At 49.0% G+C, this 22,643-nt stretch overlaps 1 protein-coding gene across 2 annotated transcripts in view; it reads left to right on the top strand.

Annotated features, from left to right (window-relative positions):
- The first annotated feature begins 1,419 nt into the window (after positions 1–1,419).
- Positions 1,420–22,643, top strand: part of ENTPD3 (ectonucleoside triphosphate diphosphohydrolase 3) — a 38,682-nt gene continuing 17,458 nt past the window's right edge. Inside the window, exons 1-4 of one of the 2 annotated variants that reach the window (XM_066245630.1) lie at positions 1,420–1,483; positions 2,295–2,346; positions 5,020–5,147; positions 15,582–15,699. In XM_066245630.1, coding sequence (XP_066101727.1) covers positions 2,307–2,346; positions 5,020–5,147; positions 15,582–15,699 — 286 coding nt within the window. In that variant the 5' untranslated portion in view covers positions 1,420–1,483; positions 2,295–2,306. Of the gene's footprint in view, positions 1,484–1,509; positions 1,545–2,294; positions 2,347–5,019; positions 5,148–15,581; positions 15,700–22,643 lie in introns of those variants that run through there. The other variant, XM_066245631.1, reaches the window with a different exon arrangement.

Raw genomic sequence — 22,643 nt, 5'->3', positions numbered from 1 at the left:
TCCTGGGCCTCCAGCTTGTCACCTGCAGAGCCTGGGTTCTCAAGTTCTATAACCACATAAGCCCCTTCCTTATAATAAATCTCTGTTCTCTGTTGAACGTGGACTAATACGTTTGTCTACAAACCTCCACCTATGAAAATGTTACAAAACCATCATCTCGGAGAAAAAATTGTTTGCGCTTTGTGCTTTATTTTTTGCTAGTTCAACAAAAGAACCTCAAGAAAAATGGGATATTGTATTTCAATAGAATTTGAGTTTGGCTGAGATGGCAGAGAAGAGAGAACTGCTTTGCAGAAGACCAGGAGTTAGGGCTGTCTGGGGCAAGTGCTCACAGAAGGTTGCCTGCGCATGCACAGCTGGGGGGGGGGGGGGGTAGGTTCACAGGCCTAGCTCTAGGGAATGACAGGCAGGCCCAGGACACAGCCTGGGCCTCAGCTCTTTCCTCCAGGCAGTCAGGAGCCGCAGGAGGATGGTCCAGCAGAAGCCAGTTAGGCCTCTTGCTGACATCATTGCAAGGACCCCTGGGTTCGCTCAGGGGACCAAGAGGCTGCCTGCTGCTGCACTGACCACAGAGTTCGGGGGCATGTGAATCTCTGCGGCCCCCGTGCTACACTTTCGTCATTTGTCCTATTTTGGCCTCTTCCGGGTCCTAATTTTTGGCCTAATGACACCCGTATAAAATAGGGCAGGGGAGAGCATTGCTCTGCAACTAATTAGAACGCCCCGGCATGGCCAAAGCAGAGCTGCTAAAGTGTGGGGTGGGCAAAAGTAGGTTTACAGTTTTGAGTATGCAGAACGGAGTTTTTATTCTTGTATTATTTATTTGTATTATTTGTCTTTTTATTGCTGTTATTTTGTATCCTTACTTATGATTTATCTTCTAAGTCATGATGGCTGGTAAGTTAACCTACTCTTGCCCACCCCTGTCAATAAGAGGGACTATCTTTGCATTATTTGCCCTTTTGGTCCAGGTGACCCAGGGACCAGTCTGCCTACTCGCCTCACCGCCAACTTGACAGGTGATGACTAGCCTTCACTCCTGGGAAAGCTGGGGCACACTGTGCGTCCTGCCTCTGCTCTGCCCTGCCCCCACTTCCCCTCCACTGAGGTTTGGGGTGAAGGTGGAGGAAACCAGAAGAGAAATAAAAAAGGTTCTTGGCCATGACAGAGGGCAGAGAGAGGCAGGCAGTGGACACCTCCCCCACATCCCCAGTGTAGCCCCGGCCGGATCAGGTTGGGCGCCCCCCCACCCAAGCCTCGCAAGCTCCACCCCTTTCTACCTCGGGCTCAGGTGACGTTGGAGTGAACCACAGGACAGAAGGTGAAGAGATGCTCAGCCCGACCGGGCCGAGGGGGCGGTCCCGGCCGCGGCCGCCGCGCCCCGCCCCGCCCCCGCCGCACCTCCGCAGGAACCTCCTGCGCGCTGGCCGCCGGCTGCTACTGCGGCAGCTCCCGGCGCCTTCCTCCGCTCGTCGGCGCACAGGTGAGGGAGCACGCGCGATCCGGCGTCCGGCCCTTGAGCAAGGAGCGGGCAGCTTCCTGAGGTTGAGAGCTGGGAGGGAAGGAAATAGAATCGGATTCCGCAGGGGGTGGGAAGGGGGTACCGAGGGACGCGAAGCCCCAGGGCTTGGCGGCGGGGAGGTGGCCCCTGGCCTGCCCGGAGAGGCGGACGCGTCTTCTACCGAGCGCCTCTGCGGGTCCGAGATGCGCTGGGCGCCTAGGTGCCCGTGGCTCCGTGGGGACTGAGGTCTCTCGGATCCTGGGGCGCCGGCTCCCGGGGGCCCCACATCCCCTCGCAATTGCTTCCCGCCAAGAGCTAAAGATACCCCGCTGGGTCGTGAAAGGGCGACCCAGGCTCTCGGGCCAGGACCGCACACAGAGACCTTCCTTGCTGCTGTGCTTTGGAGAAAGTCCTGCCTCCGCCCCGTGCGTGTCCCGTGCGTGTTACTCGCGGCTGGAAGAATTGTTCTGCCCGGGGTGCTGCGAACAGGTGGAAAATTCTGCAGGAAAATATAAACTTATTTCTGATTTTTTTTTTTCAATTTAAAATTTCAGCAGACCTGTTTTTCATCTTTTCCTTATATCATTTGGGGAGGTGACACTTGAATGAAAGCCCCAATTTTGGGTCCATCTCTGAAGTTCTAGGTTCACACCCCCCCCGCACCCCCCCCCCCCCCCCCCAGCGTGAGGTTTTGATTTTGAGGAAGTGGGTTTGTGTCTTAACAACGTGCAAGATTTCGAACTTAAGCCAGAGGCCGCGGACACATTGTCATTCTGTGTTCTCTCACCTGCAGCTGGGAGGAAAGATGTTCACCGTGCTGACCCGCCAACCTTGTGAACAAGCAGGTTAGTATCTCCTTGGGCAGCCAGTGATTCCCCGGTCACGGGGGAATCCCAGCGCCAGCTCAAGGTTTCTCCTCCCAGTTCCCTGCAAACGACTGCTTAACCTCTTTAGTTTGATACTCAGTTACTCACCGGACTTTCACCACAGGCATGCCTCATACAAGAGTAATGCTTTTCATCCAAGCTACACAAAACAGAGACCGACAGGCACGTTTCGATCAAACAGTTTTTTCGGTTTGCATAATCCATTAATTTGGCCCTTGTGGTTTCCCTTACCCAGCTGTGTGTAAGGTTTGCTTTAGAATGGTGTTGATTGTGTGCTGAACTTTAAAGTACTTGGATCATCCCTCTATTTCCATTCTAAGCTTTGTTACTGGCCCAGAGCCTACAGCGTCCCCCAGCCCCACCATGGGTCAGCATTGTTCCCACGGATTCCACAGGCACAAGTGCAGAATTCTCTCGGTCTGTCTCTGTCTCTCTGTCTCTCTCTCACACTCACACACGCGCAAATGCACGCACGCACGCACAGGCACACTCTTCCAAGCTTGCCCCCCTACCTGCTGCCGGAGCACCTTTTGCGGTTGCTCCGTAGAAAGCCCAGAGGGCTCTGGGCTCTCCACTCCCAGGTAGGCGCGTTGTAATTACAGTGTTTGTCTGGCGGTAATGACAGCACAGCTCCGGGCCCTGTTCCCTAAATGACTGAGACCCGGTCTAGTCCATTTTGTTTTGTGACAGACTTTTCTGCTGGGGCAGGGGTTTGCTGGAAGGTAATCATAGCTTGTTACCTAAAAAACTGCTGAGGCACAGAGGACTGGGAGGCCATGTGTGGCAGTGGCGGGAGACTGCCTACATCCCCCCCTACCCCCCACCCCACCCTGGGCAGATGTTCTTTAGTGATGCCTGCTCCTGAATTGAGTGTTCTTGTCTTCCAAAAGGCTATGATTTTAGGAGAGTGGGGGCAATTGATAAACCAATTTCTTCTTTCTTTCTTTCTTTCTTTCTTTCTTTCTTTCTTTCTTTCTTTCTTTCTTTTTTTTTAAGAGAAATCATACCTAAGGAGCTGATTTAGTTTGATTTCTAGGTTTTCCCTCCAAACATTTTCACACCTATATGGTAACATTAACTTGTTACATTCCTCTTAAAGGACAAGTTTAACCTGGCAGATTGGAATTCTACTATGTATTGTTGGGAGGTGGGGGGAATTCCTTAAACTGACACTGGCATGTGGATTCTTTAAAAGGTGATACAAAAGTTTGCCTCTGTGGATGAACTGGTTCCTGGCAGGTTCATGTACTTTTCTCCGGGATCACAGGAAAGTGATCTAAGACCCCTTCAGAGGCTCTCAAGGTCAGATCCATGGTGGTGCCCCACCCCTCTTCAGTTGCTATTACAAAGGAGTCAGGCATGGGTAGCTTTGTGTCTTTTTACACACTTGGGACTCATTCTGTGGAGGAAGTTCCCAGGAGTGGGATTGTAAATCAGATGGTGTACCCATTTGCAATTATTGTTAATAAATGTTGACACATTGCCTTCCTTTGATGCTGTGTCAATTTTTTCACTCCCGGTGACAAGGTAGAAGAATTAGAATATTAACTGACCACCTGGGACCTCAGAAAGTGTTTGTGGCAGCCTCTATACAGCAGGGGGGTCAGTTGGGGCAGAAAGAAATTTTCATCAGCCCACACTGGTTTGCTAAGACCCAAGATCTCCTTGATCTGCTTGTAATCATCCAGTTTAAATTTAATAAACACACATAGTTTATTATGATACATTACATGTTATTATATAATATGTATATACATTATATACTATTATACAAAACATGTAGAATTATCTAATTATCTTTATTCAAAGTCTATATATGTTTAATTGGACATTCATGTGCTTTATTTATTTATTTATTTATTTTGCTTTTAAATAGGTAGATATAATTTACATGTTAGGCTTAAAATACAAATATCAGAGATTACATGACCCCTTTGGACAGCACATGCGGATGGGGTCTAAGTTAGTCTTTGTGAAGATGTGGGGAGACTTTGTGCCTTCACTTGTGGTCTCAGGAAACATGATAAAGAGTGAGTGCTTGTTGGGAATGCAAACACTTTAGAAATACAAACATGTGATCATTCCCTGTACAATATGACACTGTAGAAAATCACTGATTATGTCTGAAGTACAGTATTTATTTTTATTTATCTGAGATTATTTTTAAATGAAACATTATACTACCTGCTTTAATAGAAAACCCCTATTTTTCTAGTCTATGTTGAAACAAAGTTACTGTAAATCATCTCAGGGACAACCAGTAATATGCATAACATACTTTCAGAAATACTAGGAAACTAAACCATGCATACCCCAAAACTAATATAATACTGTGTAAAGTTAATATATGTAAAAAATATAAAAACCTAATATACACAAAACTAATATAATACTATGTAAAACTAAATACCAGAAAACTAAAACCATGCAAATACGATTCTAGTTCACTCTCTGGAGGAAAGATAAATGGGTATTAGAGCCCATTTGCTTCTCCGCCTGAAAAGTGTGGGTCTCCCTGAAGCCAGAGGAAGTGACTTCTGTGCGCAGCTGTGCACGCCACCCCTGGGCTCTACAGAGGGGTGCTTTGCTCCTACCTCCCCCTCAGGAGTCTCCTGGGTCTTCCCGTTTTAGGCCTCAAGGCCCTGTCCCGAACTCCAGCCATCGTCGCCCTGGTGGTCTTGCTTTTGAGTGTCGTGGTCCTCGTGGCCATCACATTTGTCCAGATTCACCAGAAGGAGGTCGTCCTTCCGGGACTGAAGGTGAGTGTGAGGGGACTGACATTGAAAGGGAAAACTGGGCGAGGTCATCAGTCATTCTAAAGCCCGGAGTTAGAAGAGAAGAAAATCGTTTTTCCCACCTCCAGCAGGAGCCGGGGAAGGTGCTGTCAGACCCGGAGGAGAGAGATGGTCTGGACATGCCGGCCTTGTGAGGTTCGAGGCTACAGTGTGGTAGTGGTGACGCCTTCTCCACACACTGCGTGGTTTTGCTTTGACTGCTGGCGATTGGAATTCAAGCTAGACTTTGGAGCCGGTAATAGATGGCTTCCAAACGTTTACCAACCTGTCTGTTTCCCCAGAGCTCACCACCCTGATCGTGTGATCATGAGTGGGGACCAGGAGACCCAGGCTCCGCTGTGGCCTGGGCTGGATGACCAAAAAATCAAGGACTTCAGAAGATCTCCTTGAACTGTATCTGTGCTGTCTCTCTTGGGTCTAGAAATGTTACATGATCCATTTAATACCCGCCCGCCCCCCCCAAAAAAAATTTCTCAGGACCCTGTGCTCAGTGCCAGAGGCCTGTCTCAGCCCTGGGAACTCCAGTCTGCAGGCGGCCTCTCAGACGATGTCTGGCAGGCTGAGAATCATATACATCCCCCGAGCCTCGGCTGTGAGGGTGGCGGGGGGTGATCCTGTAAGGGACTGTCAAATGATAGGCAAACAGAGCCAGTGAGTCCTTCAGTCATGTTGGATAGAAGTCAGCAAACTTTCTGTGAAGGGCCAAGCAGTACATAGTTCAGGTTTTGAGGGCCATTTATAGTCTCTGTTACACATACCTTCTTGTGTTTTTGTTTTTTCTTCTTGACTCTTTCAAATGTAAAAACCCTTCTTAGCCTGAGACAGAAGGGGCCAAGTCCAGCTATGTTGTTTGAATCTCATGTAGCATTTACCCTTGACCTCATGAGTCCTTTCTCCATCTCCCCGCTGTTCTTGACTGCTCCGTGGCCACATTAGAGACAGAGGTTCTTGAAGATAAGACGCTAATATCGCCTCAGCTCTGGGAGAGGTCGGGCTGCCACTCTCAGCCCACTTTCTATAGGATAAGAGCAAAGTCTCCTCCCAGGAATGACAGTTAGGTCCTTTGTTGGGCATTTTACTTCAGAATCTCAGCCCCCGTGAATAACATGAATTAAAAGAAAGAGGAAGAGGAGAAGAAAGAAAGGAAGGAAGGGAGGAAGGGAGGGAGGGAGGGAGGAAAGAGAGAGAGAGAGAGAAAAGAAAAGGGAAGGGAAGGGAAAGGAAGGGAAGGGAAGGGAAGGGAAGGGAAGGGAAGGAGAAGCAGCTTTATAGAACTCTCCACTAATGAGAGGAAAGCGAACTCTCTCGTGGTCCAAAGACATTAGCCGAGGTCGGCAGGAGTTATTTGCCCAAGCTCGGGCACTGCCTTCTTCTAAGGTCTGTAAAATCTGGATCCAGTTAAGAGTAGGACCATCTCCTTGGACAGTACCGCTCTCCAGTGCACTTTCACCTGAATTACCTCATTTAACCCCCCCACCCCCCAGCGATAGAAGAGGAGCTGACGAGCACTGGGACTGCCATTTGCAAGTGAGGAAACAAAGGCTTGGCCGGTGGCTGGCAAGACCAGCCCTGAGCACCAGCCTCTCCGTCCTGAGGCCAGGGCTCTCTTCAGTCCCTCCCGCCCTCCCCAGCCCTGAGTTCTGGGTGGGGAGCCCGGTGGGGGTACTGGCCCGTGGCAGAGAACACGTCTTGCTTTGCACAGGATGGAAGGTTGGGGAGAGGGTGCAGGCGGGTTTGTTGAACTGGGAGAGGAAAGTACCCCCCTAGTTGGGGGGTAAGGCTGGTACCACCCTTAGACCAGGAACTGGGGCCCCCTGCCCTGAGCCCCCTATTTCAGAGGGACCAGCTCTAGCTACACTCCATATTTACTTCCCTCCCTGGAACAAGAGAATGCGCCCACCCAGAGCCACGCTTCCCCTTCTAGGATACGCTGTGGTGCCCGGAACCCCAGAAGCCAGGGGCTGTGTGGGCCTCCTCCTGAGGGCCAGCCTCACCCCTGGTCAGGAGTGGCAGAGTGGCAGCGCCTGCAGGATGTGCAGACAGAGTGTGGTGTGGGTTCCAAGCGGCCCACCATCCACGATCAGCACGCAGGTGCACAAGGCTCTTTGTGGAATTGCCAGGGGCCCGAAGAGGGCCGGTGGATGGGGTGGGCGGGGCCAAAGCCTTCATCTGTGAAACTGTCCCTCAGACCCTACAAAAGTGAGGCATGGGCTGGTTAAGGCGGTGGCCAGCTGCTGGCTTCCGCTCCTTCTGAGAGGTCAGAGGTACGTCCTCTGTTCACACTGGAGGGACACGGAGGAGTTAGAAGACTGGACGAGTAAACTGGGTAGAGATGTAGATCCCGGGCATATGGAGGCCACTGATGATGGAGGGGACCACCCATGTTTAATGCTACTGTCTCAGGTGGGTTCCCTAACCCGAGATGTGAGTGCAAGTAGGTCATCCAGAGATAGGCCGGGAAGCCCGGCTCGGGGATGGGGAAGGGAGACAGGAGGGAAGGCAGCCACTGGAGGGCTGGGGCCCAGCAGGTTACCCCTGTGGGCACCTGCGGCTCAGTCCTGCTGGTGATGCCGGGAGGTCGGTGCAGAACGCACTTCAGAGTTGTCCTCTCCCGAGGGGAATACCTGCCTCCCAGCTGTCCCGCTCAAGGGGGCATTTCCACACCAATCTCCATGCCATTGGCTGAGAGGCTGCTCCCTGGGGAATGTTAACTCTCCAGTATTTCTGGCAGATCCTGTGCTCGGATAGTTCAGAACCCCAGAGAACGCCTTCAGGCAGGTGAAAGGCATGGTTGGACATCAGGGTCCAAAGGTCTGAAGGACTGCAGGCAGGGGACCCTCAGTGATTGTTCCCTGTAGATACAGGTATCATGACCCGCATTTTGCAGAGAGGGAAGCAAAGAACAGAAAGGACAAATGGCTTCCCCAGCTACACGGATGGAACCCACAGGAGGAATGGGAGGAAAAAGCAAAGACACTGGCCACGAGACAGGGTTCGGAAAGACGAGAGGCGCACCGGCTCCGACTAGCACACAGTGCAGGGAGGGCTCTTCAGTCTCTGCGGACTCTAGCTGTCAGGCCCAGTGCCAGGGGGAGGGGACAGGAAGTTGTGCGACGCTGGAATATTGGCTCTGGAGGCCCATCCTGCTCCACTGGGTGGATCAATGTGAGAAAAGACTGATGTTCTGGGCCCGTGGAACCAGGGGAAGGCTGACAGCCCCGGGAGGGAACATTCCACACGCAGCTTCCTTGGGGTGCTGAGAGACCTCTTTCCTCTGCAGGTGTGCGAGGCACGGGAAGGACATTGCGGGAGGTGGGGGGTGACATTGAATGATTATGAGGGCTTTTTCATTGCTGCGTTTGTTTTTATACCTTGAGCCCTGTTATCTTTTCTGTCTGACAGTCAGTTATGAGGGACCAGCTCTGCAAAGGCTTCTCTAGGGGGGAGGGGGCCCTGGAATGTTCCTCAGGACCCTCACAAAAGGTCAGGATACCTGGCAATTCAATCCAAGCTGGGCTTACCTAACGTTGGCTGATCTGAGTTTGGAACTAGTAAAACTAGTAAAAACTAGTCAAGGGTCGAAATGTCCCCAGTCCCTTGTTCATTCTTACTGGTCTGACCTGCTCTACCAGCTTGAAGTGTAAACACAGTGACGGTGACGTGACATCATTTCACTTTTCACTCAGCCCCCCCCCTTATTATTATAACATTAAGCCTTAAGCCCGATGTCCTTCCTGAGGTGTCACCCTTCCGACCTCCAATCAACAACTGTCCAGAAACCCTGGGGTTTCTCAGTCCTGCCCGATCAATGCCCCTTGTCTATGTGGCCACATGATGCCCCTGTGGAAGAGGGAGGGTTTCCAGGGCACAGCTTTTCTGCTGTGTCCTGTTCAGGTCACAGTAGTTCCCGGTGTTGGGTCACTCTCTCACGCTTGGCCATTACTCTCCAAGGCACAGCCACAAGGCCAGCCTGTGTTGAAACCATTCTCTTCTGACTCTCATCAAGCCCAGCCCATCAGCCTGGATCTGGTACCTGGGGCCCACCGTGGTCTGCCCCTTGGAGAGCGAGAGTTAGATGACTGGTTTCTTCTTTTCCAAAAAGCCCTGGCTCCTTATTCGAATCGCACCGCCTCCTCTCCAGCCAGATCTGCACACCATTTAGCTAAGGGTTTGCTTTAGAGGGACTTTTTGTCTGAACAGAGTCAGTCTGCCAGACATCATTGGGACCTTATTTACTGAACAGTCACCCTACAGTCACCCTGTTAGACTTGGTTTCCTTGGAACTCGATAAAAGCATGGGGGTTATGAGCGCAGGTGTGAGAGTCTGTTAGACCCCGACTTGATCCCAAGGCTGTGACCTAGGGCAGTGTAAAGCCAGAAGCCAGGGCCACTACTACAGCAGCCTGGCCCATGCAGGTTCGCATTGGATTCGGACAGTCAGTAAGGAAACAATGGAGCCAAAAACTGGTGGGCCAACATCTTTAATCCTAGCTTGCACCCGGCGGGCAGGTAAAAATACACACTGGGCTCCAAAACCCACTCATTCAGTGCTCACAAAGCTACTGACTTATCCAAGTTTCCTAGAATCAAAGGTTTCTAGCTCACCAGACTTATTCACCTCTGTTCCCCATCTCCTTCCTTCTCCCTGAACAAACTCTGCACAAACTGGCTTCTCACTCAATACTCCGCCATCTTGGCTGCTTCTCCTGGCCTATTCCACGAGGCCTTTCTCTGCTCTCTCCTCAATCTCAGGAACCAAGAGCACAAGCTCCTGTTCTGCCCTCATTTTATACTGTAGAAATCCAAACCTTTATCCAATATACAAAATAGGGAAGTCTCTAATACAAAGTCACTTATCTGAGACATGATGGGATTGTACCACCCCACATCAAAAAGGGTGGGAAAGGCTTAATCCCAAAACCAAGCCCCAGGCTACAAGGATTCTGCCTGCCCACAGCCCACAGAGACACACATTAATATCACCTGGGCAATGGCTTCCACGTGGGCAGCGCCATCTTTAACAAAGTGAGCATAATATATTTTATCTGCCCAACAGGCAGTGTTGGGCAATTGAGTTTGTAAAATCTGTATTTTTTTGAGTTTGCTCAGTTTTAGCGTTAAAAATGGCGCTGGGCAGCACCAGGTATGCGATCTGTGGAATTGCAAATTACCTTACTGCTTGGGAGGGGCATTGTTTTGCTACCGAGTGCTGAAGGAGAAGCAGTTTGTACAGAGAAGGAGAGGAAGAAGGAGGAAGGAGAGAGAAGCCAAACAGCAGGGAAAGAGAGAGAAACCAGTTTTGCAGAGTAAGAAGCCATGTTGGCAGATGGGAACCAGAGGTGAGGGGCTTTGGGACTAGTGAAGCCTTTGATTCTAGGAGAAACTGGAGAAGATTCTCCTGGTTGTGGAACCAGAGAATGTGTCAGTAGCTTTGTGAGCTCTGAGTGAAAGGGAAGTATTTTCTCTGTGTGTTTGCTCGTCGGCCGGTACGAGACTTGAATAAAGGAATGGCCCACCACTTTTCGGCTCCACTGTTTCTTTACCATCTGCCCTAATCTAATGGGAACTTGCATGTGAATGGCCATAACAGCAGTGACTCCTGGCCATATAGGCAGTTACCTCTGTGAGCCTCCCTGTTTCAATCTGTCAAATGAGGATGATGGTAACTCCTACGTTATAAATGCAATAATACTAAAGCTCTCTGTGCCTGGCATATTATAAGTATGGAACAAATATTTATTGCTACTACTATTCGATTTTAGTAATAGTAAGAATATTGATAGTAATAGTATTACTAATAATGAACAAGTCTAAGAAAGCTGATCCCGTGACCTTTGCTTTTGCTTTTGCCGGAAGCTCTTACAGTCCTTACGTTTGGACGATGGGGTCCATTGGAAGACTGTTCAGTGTGGTTAATCCACCGAGTGTGTCTTCCGTTCCACATTCCAGCCCTCCTTTCCTTCTGACACTGCAGTGGACAGAGGGTTACTGCTCATCCCAAATCACCCACCTGGCTGAACTGAATGCAGTTAATTCTTGTAAAGCCAGTAGCCACGGCCACCATCACAGCCGCCTGGCCCATGCAGGTTCGAATTTGATTCGGACAGACAGTAATGAAACAACAGAGCCAAGAACTGGTGGGCCATTAGCTTTAATCCTAGCTTGCACCCAGCGGGCAAGAAATACACACAGTGGGAAAACACTTCCCTTTCCATTCAGGGCTCCCAAAGCCACTGACTTATCCGAGTTTCCTAGAATCAAAGGTTTCTACCTCACCAGCCTTATTCACCTCTGTTGGGCAGATAAAATATATTCTGCTCACTTTGTTAAAGATGGCGCTGCCCACTGGAAGCCTGTCGCCCAGGTGATAGTATTAATTGCCCTTCTTGCTTGGGATGGGCGTGATTGTATTAATGTGTGTTGGGGGAGGGCTTTCGCGCCAAAAGGTTTTAAAAAGGAGAGATCACGTTGTTTGAGAGAAGAGTGATTACGTTCAAGGAGGAGCCCATGCTGTAAGAGAGCAGAGAAAGGCCATGCAGAGGCCAGTAGAAGCAGCCAAGATGGTGGAGTGCTGAGGGAGAAGCCAGTTTGTGCAGAGTTTGTGCAGAGAGAAGGAGATGGGAAACAGGTGAATAAGGCTGGTGAGATAGACACCTTTGATTCTAGGAAACTCGGATAAGTCAGTAGCTTTGTGAGTGCTGAATAAGTGGGTTTTGGAGCCTAGTGTGTGTTTTTACTTGCCCATCGGGTGCAAGTTAGGATTAAAGCTAATGGCCCACCAGTTCTTGGCTCCATTGTTTCATTACCATCTGTCCAAATCTAATGCGAACCTGCATGGGCCAGGCGGCTGTGATGGTGGCCGTGGCTACTGGCTTTACAACCTCTGTTCCCCATCTCCTTCTCTTTGCACAAACTGGCTTCTCCCTCAGCATTTCGCCATCTTGGCTGCTTCTCCTCCCTTCCACGTGGCCTTTTTCTGCTCTCCCCTCTAATGCTCAGGAACCAAGAGAGAGCAAGCTCCCGGACTGCCCCATTTTATAGCGTAGAAATCAAAACCTTTAATTCAATATACAAACAAGGAAGTCTCTGATACAAAGTCACTTATCTGAGGCATAATAAGATTCCTCATAAGAGTGCACCACCCCCTATTGTGCAACACTCAAGGGTATGGGGAAAAGCTTAGTCTTAAAACTAAGCCTTAGGCTATAATGACCCTGCCTGCTTACAACCTGTCCCCCATACCCAATGCAAACTATAAGCGAGCAAGCCTATATATCATATTTACAAACTTATTTGACCAACAATTCTTTTCTACCCCCTCTCTCCATGAAACTACGTTTAGTTCCACTGAGCTCAGCAAATGAATTCTGAAAACTGGTCAAAGACCCATTTTTCCATTTTGAGAATGTCAGTGAGCAGTGGAGGCATGGATCAGGGTATCGGAAGTAGCGCTGGGCCTCGAGTCTGGCCCTTGTCAGCGCAGTGGCCGGTGCCCGAGGCGGCAGGGGTAGCGGGGTGGCCGTCTCTGCAGGCTCATGAGCGATGTCTCCGCTCCCTCCGGCCCCAGTGAACACTGACCCCAGCTGGATTACAAACGAGAACGGCTGTTCTTCCTCTCTCTGAATTGGTCCAGCAGCCCCCCGGCTTCATACACAGGGCAAACGCATGCTTTGTGAAGGGTTGGGATAGAGATTAGGGGAAGGCAGGAACCCTCTGGAGTCTCTGTTCCCTTATTCCCTCTCTCTCTGTTTCACGGGTCAGCACTAGGCATGTAGGGGCGGGGGTCGTGGCTGCAGGGGTGCCGATCAGGTGCTGCTGGAGGGGAGGGGAGAAAGCACACTGATAATAAGGTGGAGGTCCAGACCTCTGGAGTGCCTGGTTTTCTTCTTGACTTCAGTTTCAACCAGCACTTTAATCTCATGGCAAACCTCTCTGGCTGGAACGGATTGCAAACAATGCCTGCCTTATTCGCCACGAAGATGTCAGGTCAGGTGTCCTGGTCAACATTCATCAGACTGAAGGGCTGAGATTTAAGAGGCTGTCCAAGTTCAAATACCAACGAACACAGGGTGCTCTCTCTCACATAATGGAGAAGCTGTGATTGGGGAGCGGAAGCAACAGATTTTTAGTTTGCTCCCATTTCAAATGTAGCAAAATTCTGTGTGGTAGAAAATTGGAAGCCTCCTAAAATGTCTAGAATAAGGGAATTGATTAAATACATTAATTGTAAACCTCACAGCGGATATGATGAATGTATTGAAAATGGTGATATTGGTCTATATTTACCAGCAGGGAGAAATGTTCATAGTATAATTTTAAATAAGAAAAAAAAACATTGGAAAAGACTATGTACAATACGTTCCTTGGTTGTTTTAAAAGCGTGTGTCTAGCCTGACCTGTGGTGGCACAGTGGATAAAGCGTCCACTTGGCAATGCTGAGGTTGCCGGTTCAAAACCCTGGGCTTGCCTAGTCAAGGCACATATGGGAGTTGATACTTCCAGCTCCTCCCCTCATCTCTCTCTGTCTCTCCCCTCTCTCTCTCTGTCTCTCCCTTTCCTCTCTAAAATGAATAAATAAAAAATTAAAAAAAATAAAAAAAATAAAAAAAAATAAAAAAGCGTGTGTCTAAACACATATGTATCTAGCTAGCTGTGTGCACAGAAGACCATTAGGAAAGATATACAGCAAGGTGTTAAGACTGTAGTTAGATTTGAGGGGTGTTATTTACTTCTCTTTTTTTCTGGCTGTGTCACTTTGTTTATTTTGCTTTGCTGGTTTTTCTGTGTATGGTAATAGCCTGCATTTATTGGTCAGCCGCTAAGCATCAGGCAGACGGTCTCCTATTTACTTCTGAAAGGAAGTCATCTAAAGATGAGGGAACCCAGGGTCATAAAAATCCATTCAGGTCAGCCTTCCACTTCTGGAACCCACCCTCACCTTCCTCCCCTGGGTAAGAAGGAAGCCAGTCTTCGGCACTGCCTCTGACACCCTTCTGTCCCTTTGTCACCGAAATGGGACGATAGCAGGTCAACATTATTTTGTATTTTGGTTTTCCCCTCCTTAGTTATGAAGACTTTGTATTATTGACGAGTTATAAAACTGTACATTTGAAACATATAATTTTATTAACCAATGTCACCCTAATAAATTTAGTTTAAAAATATTTTATTTTATTTTATTTTATTATTATTATTTTTAAATTTTTTATTTTTGTATTTTTCTGAAGCTGGAAACGGGGAGAGACATTCAGACAGACTCCCACATGCGCCCGACCGGGATCCACCCGGCATGCCCACCAGGGGGCGACGCTCTGCCCACCAGGGGGCGATGCTCTGCCCCTCTGGGGTGTCGCTCTGTTGCGACCAGAGCCACTCCAGCGCCTGGGGCAAAGGCCAAGGAGCCATCCCCAGTGCCCAGGCCATCTTTGCTCCAATGGAGCCTTGGCTGCGGGAGGGGAAGAGAGGGACAGAGAGGAAGGAGAGGGGGAGGGGTGGAGAAGCAGATGGGCGCCTCTCCTGTGTGCCCTGGCCGGGAATCGAACCCAGGACTTCTGCACGCCAGGCCGACACTCTTCCACTGAGCCAACCAGCCAGGGCCTAAAAATATGAATATTTTAATGCTGAAGGCTGAAACGGGTATTCATGTGTCTCCCTTGCGACAACTTCCTACCTATAGTTTCCTTTTGGGTGTTTATCCTCAGGCTGATGGGCCTGGAAGTTTGGAGATGAGAGGGCAGCTGGTGACTGACTATTCGTTTCCGTCCTGAGCCCTGGCTGGATATTTTGGTTGATTAGAGCATCGTCTTGGTACACAAAGGTTGCCGGTTCGATCCCTGGTTAGGGCACATACAGGAACAGATCGATGTTTCTGTCTCTGTCTCTCTCCTCCTTCCTCTCTCTCTCTAAAATCAATAAATAAAAATAAAAAATAATTAATTTCCCTCCTAAGACCCAGGTGGCTTCTGTTCCCACCTCAGCAGTCTGGACAAAAGGGAACCAGACCTTGGTATGCAGGATCCTTGGAGTACTAATTTTCAGCCGGGGCTGCATGTTGCAGTCACCATGGGAACTGGTAGACTGATGCTGCCGGGGTCCCCTCCCTTCTGGCTGGATGGGCCTGGGGCACAGCCTGGCACTGCAAGTTTCAAAAGCTCCCCAAGTGATTCTAGGGCCATGCCCCAGAACACCTGACCCACCTCAGCCGGCCCCCTTCCCCCGCAGGCCAAGGACACCACATAGGTTTGGAGAAACTAGCTTTTCCTTCTCGGTCAGCCCTTCCGTACGAGGAGCAGTGTGCAGTAAGCACTTGAGAGTGTTCAGGGTTCTCAGTGGCCCCCTGGGGAAAGGCGTTCTCAGGGGGCCAGCCTGCTTCTGACCCCCCTTTCCCTTGTTATCCAGTATGGAATCGTGCTCGATGCCGGGTCTTCCAGAACCACAGTCTACGTATATCAGTGGCCAGCGGAGAAGGAGAATAACACTGGAGTGGTCAGCCAAACTTGCAAATGTAGCGTGAAAGGTAAGGCCCAGAGTGGGTTTGGGAGGCCCAAGGGGGAGCAAGGGAGAGGCCTCTGCCCTTCGAAGGCTGAAGGGGTCCCGAGAAGCTGCCTGGATGGGGTGTCAGGAAGAGACGAGATCTTTCTTTTTTTTTTTTTTTTTTTTTTGTATTTTTATATTTTTCTGAAGTAAGAAGCAGGAAGGCAGAGACAGACTCCTGCATGCACCTGACCAGGATCCACCTGACATGCCATCTTGGGCCTTGCTCCATTACAACTGAAGCCATTCTAGCACCTGAGGCAGAGGCCATGGGGCCATCCTCAGCGTCTGGGCCAACTTTGCTCCAGTGGAGCCTTGGCTGCAGGAGGTGAAGAGAGAGATAGAGAGAAAGGCGAGGGGGAAGGGTGGAGAAGCAGATGGGCGCTTCTCCTGTGTACCCTGGCCAGGAATTGAACCCGGGACTTCCACACACCAGGCTGATGCTCTACCACTGAGCTAACCGGCCTTGGCAAGATCTTATGCCAGTGCTGCTACTCATCAGTCACAATGACCTTGGGTCAGTCACTGCCCTTCTCTGGGCCACAGTTTTCTCATCTGTAAAACATGGAGGTTTTTTGGGAAGGAGGAGACTGGGCATGTCAAGAACTTATAATGGTCTGAGGTTTCACCTCGACACTCTTTCACGGGTGGTCGGGTGGTGGTGGGAGACACACGATTCCTGGGTCAGAAATAAAGGATGGCTTATTATTCCCAGTGGTAGGAGTCTCCAGCTAGTTGTGTTAGGCTGGTTCTAAAGAGGGCCAGGCCGTATCTTCTCACAGCGTGGGTTGTATTACAGAAGAGAAACCTGAGATTAGAGAATCTGCAACATTTATAAAGGGCACTGAGCATGCCCGCCTTTTGCTCTGGCAGGCAGCCTATCTCTGCCTTCGGAGCCTGTTCACGCTGCAAACATCCTTGAAAAAATACCCCAGGACAGAAGCAATCAGTGCCTCTGCTCATAACACATGCAGAGACATGAGAGACTCCCCAAAATTGTCTTCCAGCAGGTGTGTGGGGGTGGGGGGGAGATGGGGTGGAGGGAGACAGACAGCACACACACAAACAGGCCTGGCTCTGTTCCGAAGAAGCTTGAGCTATGGGCCCTGAAAATTTGAATTTCATATAATCCTCTCAAGTCACTCGATACTATTTATTCTTCTTTTGACTCCTCTGCCCAGCAGTTTTAAAATGTAAAAACTACCTTAGCTCGCAGGCTAAAACAACAACAACAAAAAAGATGGTGAAGTTGATTTGGGCCCCGGACTGCCAACCCCTGACACGGCACATTATCTGCATCTTTATCGAACCTCCAAACAACTCCCAGCCTCCCCCTTGATACATCCCGAATTTCCTGTTAACTGTTTCCTGGTTCTTCTTTATAGTTTTGTGCATCTAGTCTTTCCTGTTTTTGAAAACGAAATCAAACATGTATTTATTTAAATGGAATTAAACATTTATTCTTCCGTAATTTGCTTCGGTTGCTAACAACACTGGGTTTTAGGTTCGTCTGTGTTGAGTGGGTAGCAGTAGCTCATTCATTTCCCCTGGTGATGAACATTTGTATTTCCCCGGTTACTGACAAGGTCGAGTATCTTTTCATATGTTTATGGCTATTTCTGTCTTCTGTGAAATGCCTGTTCGTGTCTTTTGGCCATTTTTCTCCTGAGTTGCTTGATTTTTTTCTTATTGATTCATAATTCTTTGTATGTATTCTGACTATGAATGTTTTCTGGTGTTGTTATTACATTGTTGCTGATATATCTCATAGTTTTAGTCTCATCATGATGTCTTTGGATGAATAGAAATTCTTTTTTTTTTTTTTGTAGATGCAGTTATCAATCTTCTCCTTATGGGTTTTCTCTTTTGTATATTTTATTTAAGAAATTCTTCCTAATCCTGTGGCCAGAAAGATACTCTTCTATCAGAAATGTTATAATTGTGCCTTGAACAATGACATTGTTAGTCTACATGGTCAAGCCCGCTTAGTGAGTGTGCGTCTGTCTGACCCTTTTTAAAAGCCAGTCACTTTAGAGCAGTGGTCCCCAACCCTCGGGCCACTGACCGGTACCGGTCCGTGGGCCATTTGGTACCAGTCCGCAGAGAAAGAATAAATAACTTACATTATTTCCATTTTATTATATTTAAGTTTGAATGATGTTTTATTTTTAAAAGTGACCAGATTCCCTCTGTTACATCCGTCTAAGACTCACTCTTGACGCTTGTCTCGGTCACGTGATACATTTATCCGTCTCACCCAAAGGCTGGTCCATGAAAATATTTTCTGACATTAAACCAGTCCGTGGCCCAAAAAAGGTTGGGGACCACTGCTTTAGAGCACTCTGACCTTTGAGGTGGCCCAGAGCTTCCTAATGGGGGTGTCCTGTATGGGTTACAGACACACTCACAGGACGACAGGGTAGAGACTCCAGTCTGGTCCTCTTACCCTGAAGTATCTCCTACCTGTCTCTCAGTGAGCTGCTCAAATATTATAGTTGGGGGAGGGGGGGAGTCATAGCATTGGACAGTTGGCAGGCTGCCTTAGCCTTCCCCAACAGTCTTCTTTGGAAGACTGGGGTGGATTGTGACCATCGGCCCTCCCGTGGAGGGCACCCTGGCGCTCGTCTACCCTGACACACAGCCGTTCCATGTGAGGTTTTCTAGAAGCAGATGCTGAGACAGTGAGGGATGCAGGGTAGTCCCTCGGGACCACACCTGTAGAAGGAGGGGGCAAAGAGAAGGATTGGACGGAAGGAGACGAGGAAGTGCTACGCGGGCCTAACACAGCTTCCGCCAATCAGAGTTCTCTCACTGGGCTGAGATGGCCCGACACGGCTGGGTGCAGATACCCTGTCACCTCCCGTCACTGGGTGCGGCCATCCTGGAAAGATGAGACGTTGGGCGGGCGGCTCTCTGTAGCCAAGGCAAACCCTGAAGCTGCTGATGGCTGGGACGCTAAGTCTTTCTTGGAAGGGCGCATGCTGTCACCTCTCTGGGCTCATCTGCACAAGGACCCCGGATGTTCTCTGAGGACTGCTTTTCTAAGACGCAGGCAGCAGTAGCCTCGCTCTGACCTTAGCCAGAACTCCCATCTCTGTTCTCCCAGCGTCTGAGCTGTTCCTCACCTCCAGGCGTGGCAGAGGGCACCAGGATGCTCATTTAGAAGAGAGGGACCACCCACTGCAAGAAGAGAGGATAGTGTAGAATAGTGATTAAGAATTCACCACATCCCTACTGTGTGAGCTCTAAAAAGTTATCTAACCTCTCTGAGTCTTGACCTCCTCATTTGTAAACTACGAAGCATAATAATAATACTGCCTCCCCCATAAAAATTTATTTGAGGATTAAATGGCATAATATATGTAAAGCAGGGAGCAAATGCCTGGCATACAGTACGCACTCAATAAGTGTCAGCTATGGTTACTCATGGGGCACCACACTGTAGAGCTCCTGGTAGATATTCTTGCCAAAAGGTTACTCTGCCCCATACTTAGAAGATCGGTTTAGAGTTAGACCGAGGAGGGTAATTTAGCCAAGTCAGTCCTGATGTCCCTCTGACTGGTAGAGAGATGTGAGACTTTCATGGGAAGGAAGCCAGGCAGTCTGTCAGGGGTCAGGGCCCTTGGCCCACCCAGGATGTGATTTAGGGGAGGGGCAGGGTCATGGAGCCCTCACCACAGCCATAAATGGATCTTCCCTTCTTTGATCACAGTAGCCTCCGGGATCCACATATACCGGAATGACCAAAGGATCACAGGCTAAAGCTTAATTACAGAGTCGAAGTTTGGTTAAGTGTCATCCCCTCGAGGACATGTTGCTTCTCCAAGGATAATTTGGGTTTCTGGTGTCTCAGTTGCCAATTTCCCCGGGACTCCCCTGTCTTACCCAATCTGAGTGGGTGGCGAATGTTCGCTCACGCAGCCGTGTTTCCCAACCGCCTAGGCGCTCAGATACTTATCTCTTGGGGCTTTCTGGTGCGGGTCAGTCTCAGTTGCTGCTCTTTCCCACGAGTTCCTGGGTGCCGGTCTCACGCTGGTGTCGGGAGCTACCGCTGCTTGTGGGAGTGCCATTCCCTGGAGCGGGCCGGCTCCCTGATGCCCTCCTGTTTTGCGGCGTGCAGTGCGTGCCTGCCGCAGCCCTCTCCCACCAGGACTTAAGTGTTTCCCATTTATACCGGTGCTTAAAAGTTCCTTAAACTCCACTGGAGCCTGAATTTAGCCATCTCCTCTGTGCAAATACCTTAAAGAGCTGCTCCAGGGACGGGGCCACGACAGTGTTGAAAGCATCCCTTACTCAGCCACGTAGCTCATGCTTCCATCCCGTCTTGAGTGAGCTTTGTGTCATCTGCCCAGCCCTCTGTCCCCAGATTGGAATAGCAATTTTAACTTTCTTTCTTTAGGGTTAAGAATCTCAGTATTTCATAAGCCTATGAGCCCAATCTCTTTTTCCCTCTTAAGAGGCTTAAGGGACCTTATGCCAATAAGCCGGCTGGTGACATGCTCGGATACTCCAGGTATTGACGTTCTAGCAAGGCTCCTAACCGGCCCCTATCCAGAGGTCAGCTCTAGCAGAATACGTGTTGTTGGCTCCAGCTTGGGCTACATGATCCCCTTACTGTGGAATTGCATGCTAGTTTGAAAATCTCATTCACTGATTCATTCATTCATTCTTATAACTTAATAAATATTTACTGGGTGCTGTTTGCAAGTAACATTTATTGAGACTGGGAATTCTAAAATAGAAAAATAAGCCCCTGCTGTTGTGGCACTTACATTCTAGCGAAGGATTTAGTTAATAAACACATAGATGTATATATAGTGTGTCTGGGAGACGTTCTGTGAAGGGGAGCGAGGCAGGTGGATGGAGAGTGATCATGCTTTTTCAGACATGGTCTTCAGGGAGAACAAAGAGGGGGACAGGTAAGCAGGGACAAAGTCAGACGAGAGGGTGAGCCACACACATTTTTGAGGGCAGACCGCGCCAAGCAGAGGGCACGGCAGAGAAAAGGCCCAGGGCGGTGGCTGCTCAGTGTCTTCTAGGGAAGGCACAGGGGCCTGGGCGGCAGGAGCAGGATGAGGAGAGAGAGAGAAAGACGAGAGCAGAGACCAGAGCTGCGGCAGGCCCACCCGTGGAGGGCTCGGGATGCAGCCAGGCTTTGACTTTTATCAAACAGATTTTCTGCAAAGTGTACTTGGAAGCCGTGAGCAGATTCTGACCAGGGAACTAACCTGATACGACTTTAGAATTTTAGCGGATCCCTCTGTCGATGTAGAACATAGCGACGGGACAAGACTAGAAGCCAGGAAGCCAGGGCTGTTAGGCAGTGCAGCTGACCCATGATGTTGTGATGACCTGGCCTAGACAGCTGCTTCTTGACATGGGGCGCTTTTGTCCCCTAGGGAACATGTGGTAATGTCTGGGGACATTTTTTTTTTTTTTTGTCTGGGGACATTTTTGATGGTCCCAGCTGGGGTTGGTGGTGGTGCTGGCATCTGGTGGTAGAGGACAGAGGTGCAGCTAAACATCGCACGAGGCCCAGGACGGCTTCCACAATGAAGAATCATCTGGCCCAAAATGTCAGCAGCGCTGAGAAGGAGAAAGTCTGATCCAGACTGGTTCTGGGGGACAGGGTGATAAGTACTCAGACTGGAGAGATATTTTGAAAGGAGGGCCAACAAGACTTAGTGATAGGTCCAGTGTGAGGTGTCCAGGTCCGTGGTGCCTGAGCACCAGTTCTGAGCTGAGCGACTGTGGGTGATGGCGTGTCTTGGGAGGGGAGCACTGGAGTGGTCGGCTGGGGAGGTGGCGGAGAAGGAGTTCAGGTTTGGACATAGTACGTTGGAGGTGCCTATGAACCGTCTCCGGCAGGGCTGACAAACATTTTCTGTAAAGAGCTAGATGATAAATAACACTGGGGAACTATTTTCTTTTTTCATTTTCTGTTGCATGAGGTTTTAGAACTGTTTCTATATATTTCTGCATCGCTGATTCCAAATCTGAAATCCGTTTTTTGCTGCATGCTCTAGTTTCTATGCAATTTTAATTTCTTTTTGTTACAGTTAATGGCATGCATTGGCTTTTAAGTTGGAGTTAAAGGGCAATGACTCTTGGATTGAACATAACCACAAGGCAATTAATGTTTTACAAACATCATTTTTACATAATTATACTTGTTTTTAAATGTAAAAAATTATTTATATTATCTGATAAAAAAACACCCTCTTATTTTGTTTTAAGATTGAATCATGGCTTCTCCAAGTAGGCGTAAAAGTAAGAGTAGTCCTGACACCTTCTGTTATATATGTGGCTGTTACACACTTCAATGTCAAAGGCGCAATATTTCATCATTTGTGACACATGCATATATTGCCTATTTTCAAGTTCCCCTTGGCAATCAAGACAAAAATTGGGCTCCTCATATTGTGTGTCATAATTGTGAGGAATGCTTCGTGACTGGAAAAAAGGAAAATGCAAAGGAATGCCTTTTGGTATCCCCATGGTATGGTGTGAACCTAAGGACCACAACAGTGACTGTTATTTCTGTCTGATCCATACAAAGGGCATTGGCAAAAAAAAAAAAAAAAGGCATATGATCGTATATCCTAATATTCCTTCAGCAATATGACCTATCCAACACTCTGAGACTCTCCGGTTCATCCATACAAAGGGCATTGGCAAGAAAAAAATGGCATATGATCATATATCCTAATATTCCTTCAGCAATACGACCTATCCCACACTCTGAGACACTCCTGGTTCCAGTTTTCAATGGTTTTATTCCTTCTAAGGACGAAGAAAGTGAACATGGTGATCAAGTGTATTTTGATAAGATGCATGAGGAAATGGTTGTAGAATCTGAAGGGTCTTCTTCTGATGCCAAGCAGTCATTAACCCCTCAGCAGTTTAGCCAACCCGAACTGAATGACT

This window comes from Saccopteryx bilineata, chromosome 10, assembly GCF_036850765.1.
Source record: "Saccopteryx bilineata isolate mSacBil1 chromosome 10, mSacBil1_pri_phased_curated, whole genome shotgun sequence".
Taxonomy (NCBI): Eukaryota; Metazoa; Chordata; class Mammalia; order Chiroptera; family Emballonuridae; genus Saccopteryx; species Saccopteryx bilineata.
Note: the sequence above shows the minus strand (reverse complement) of the source record. Positions and strands in the feature narration are given on the sequence as shown.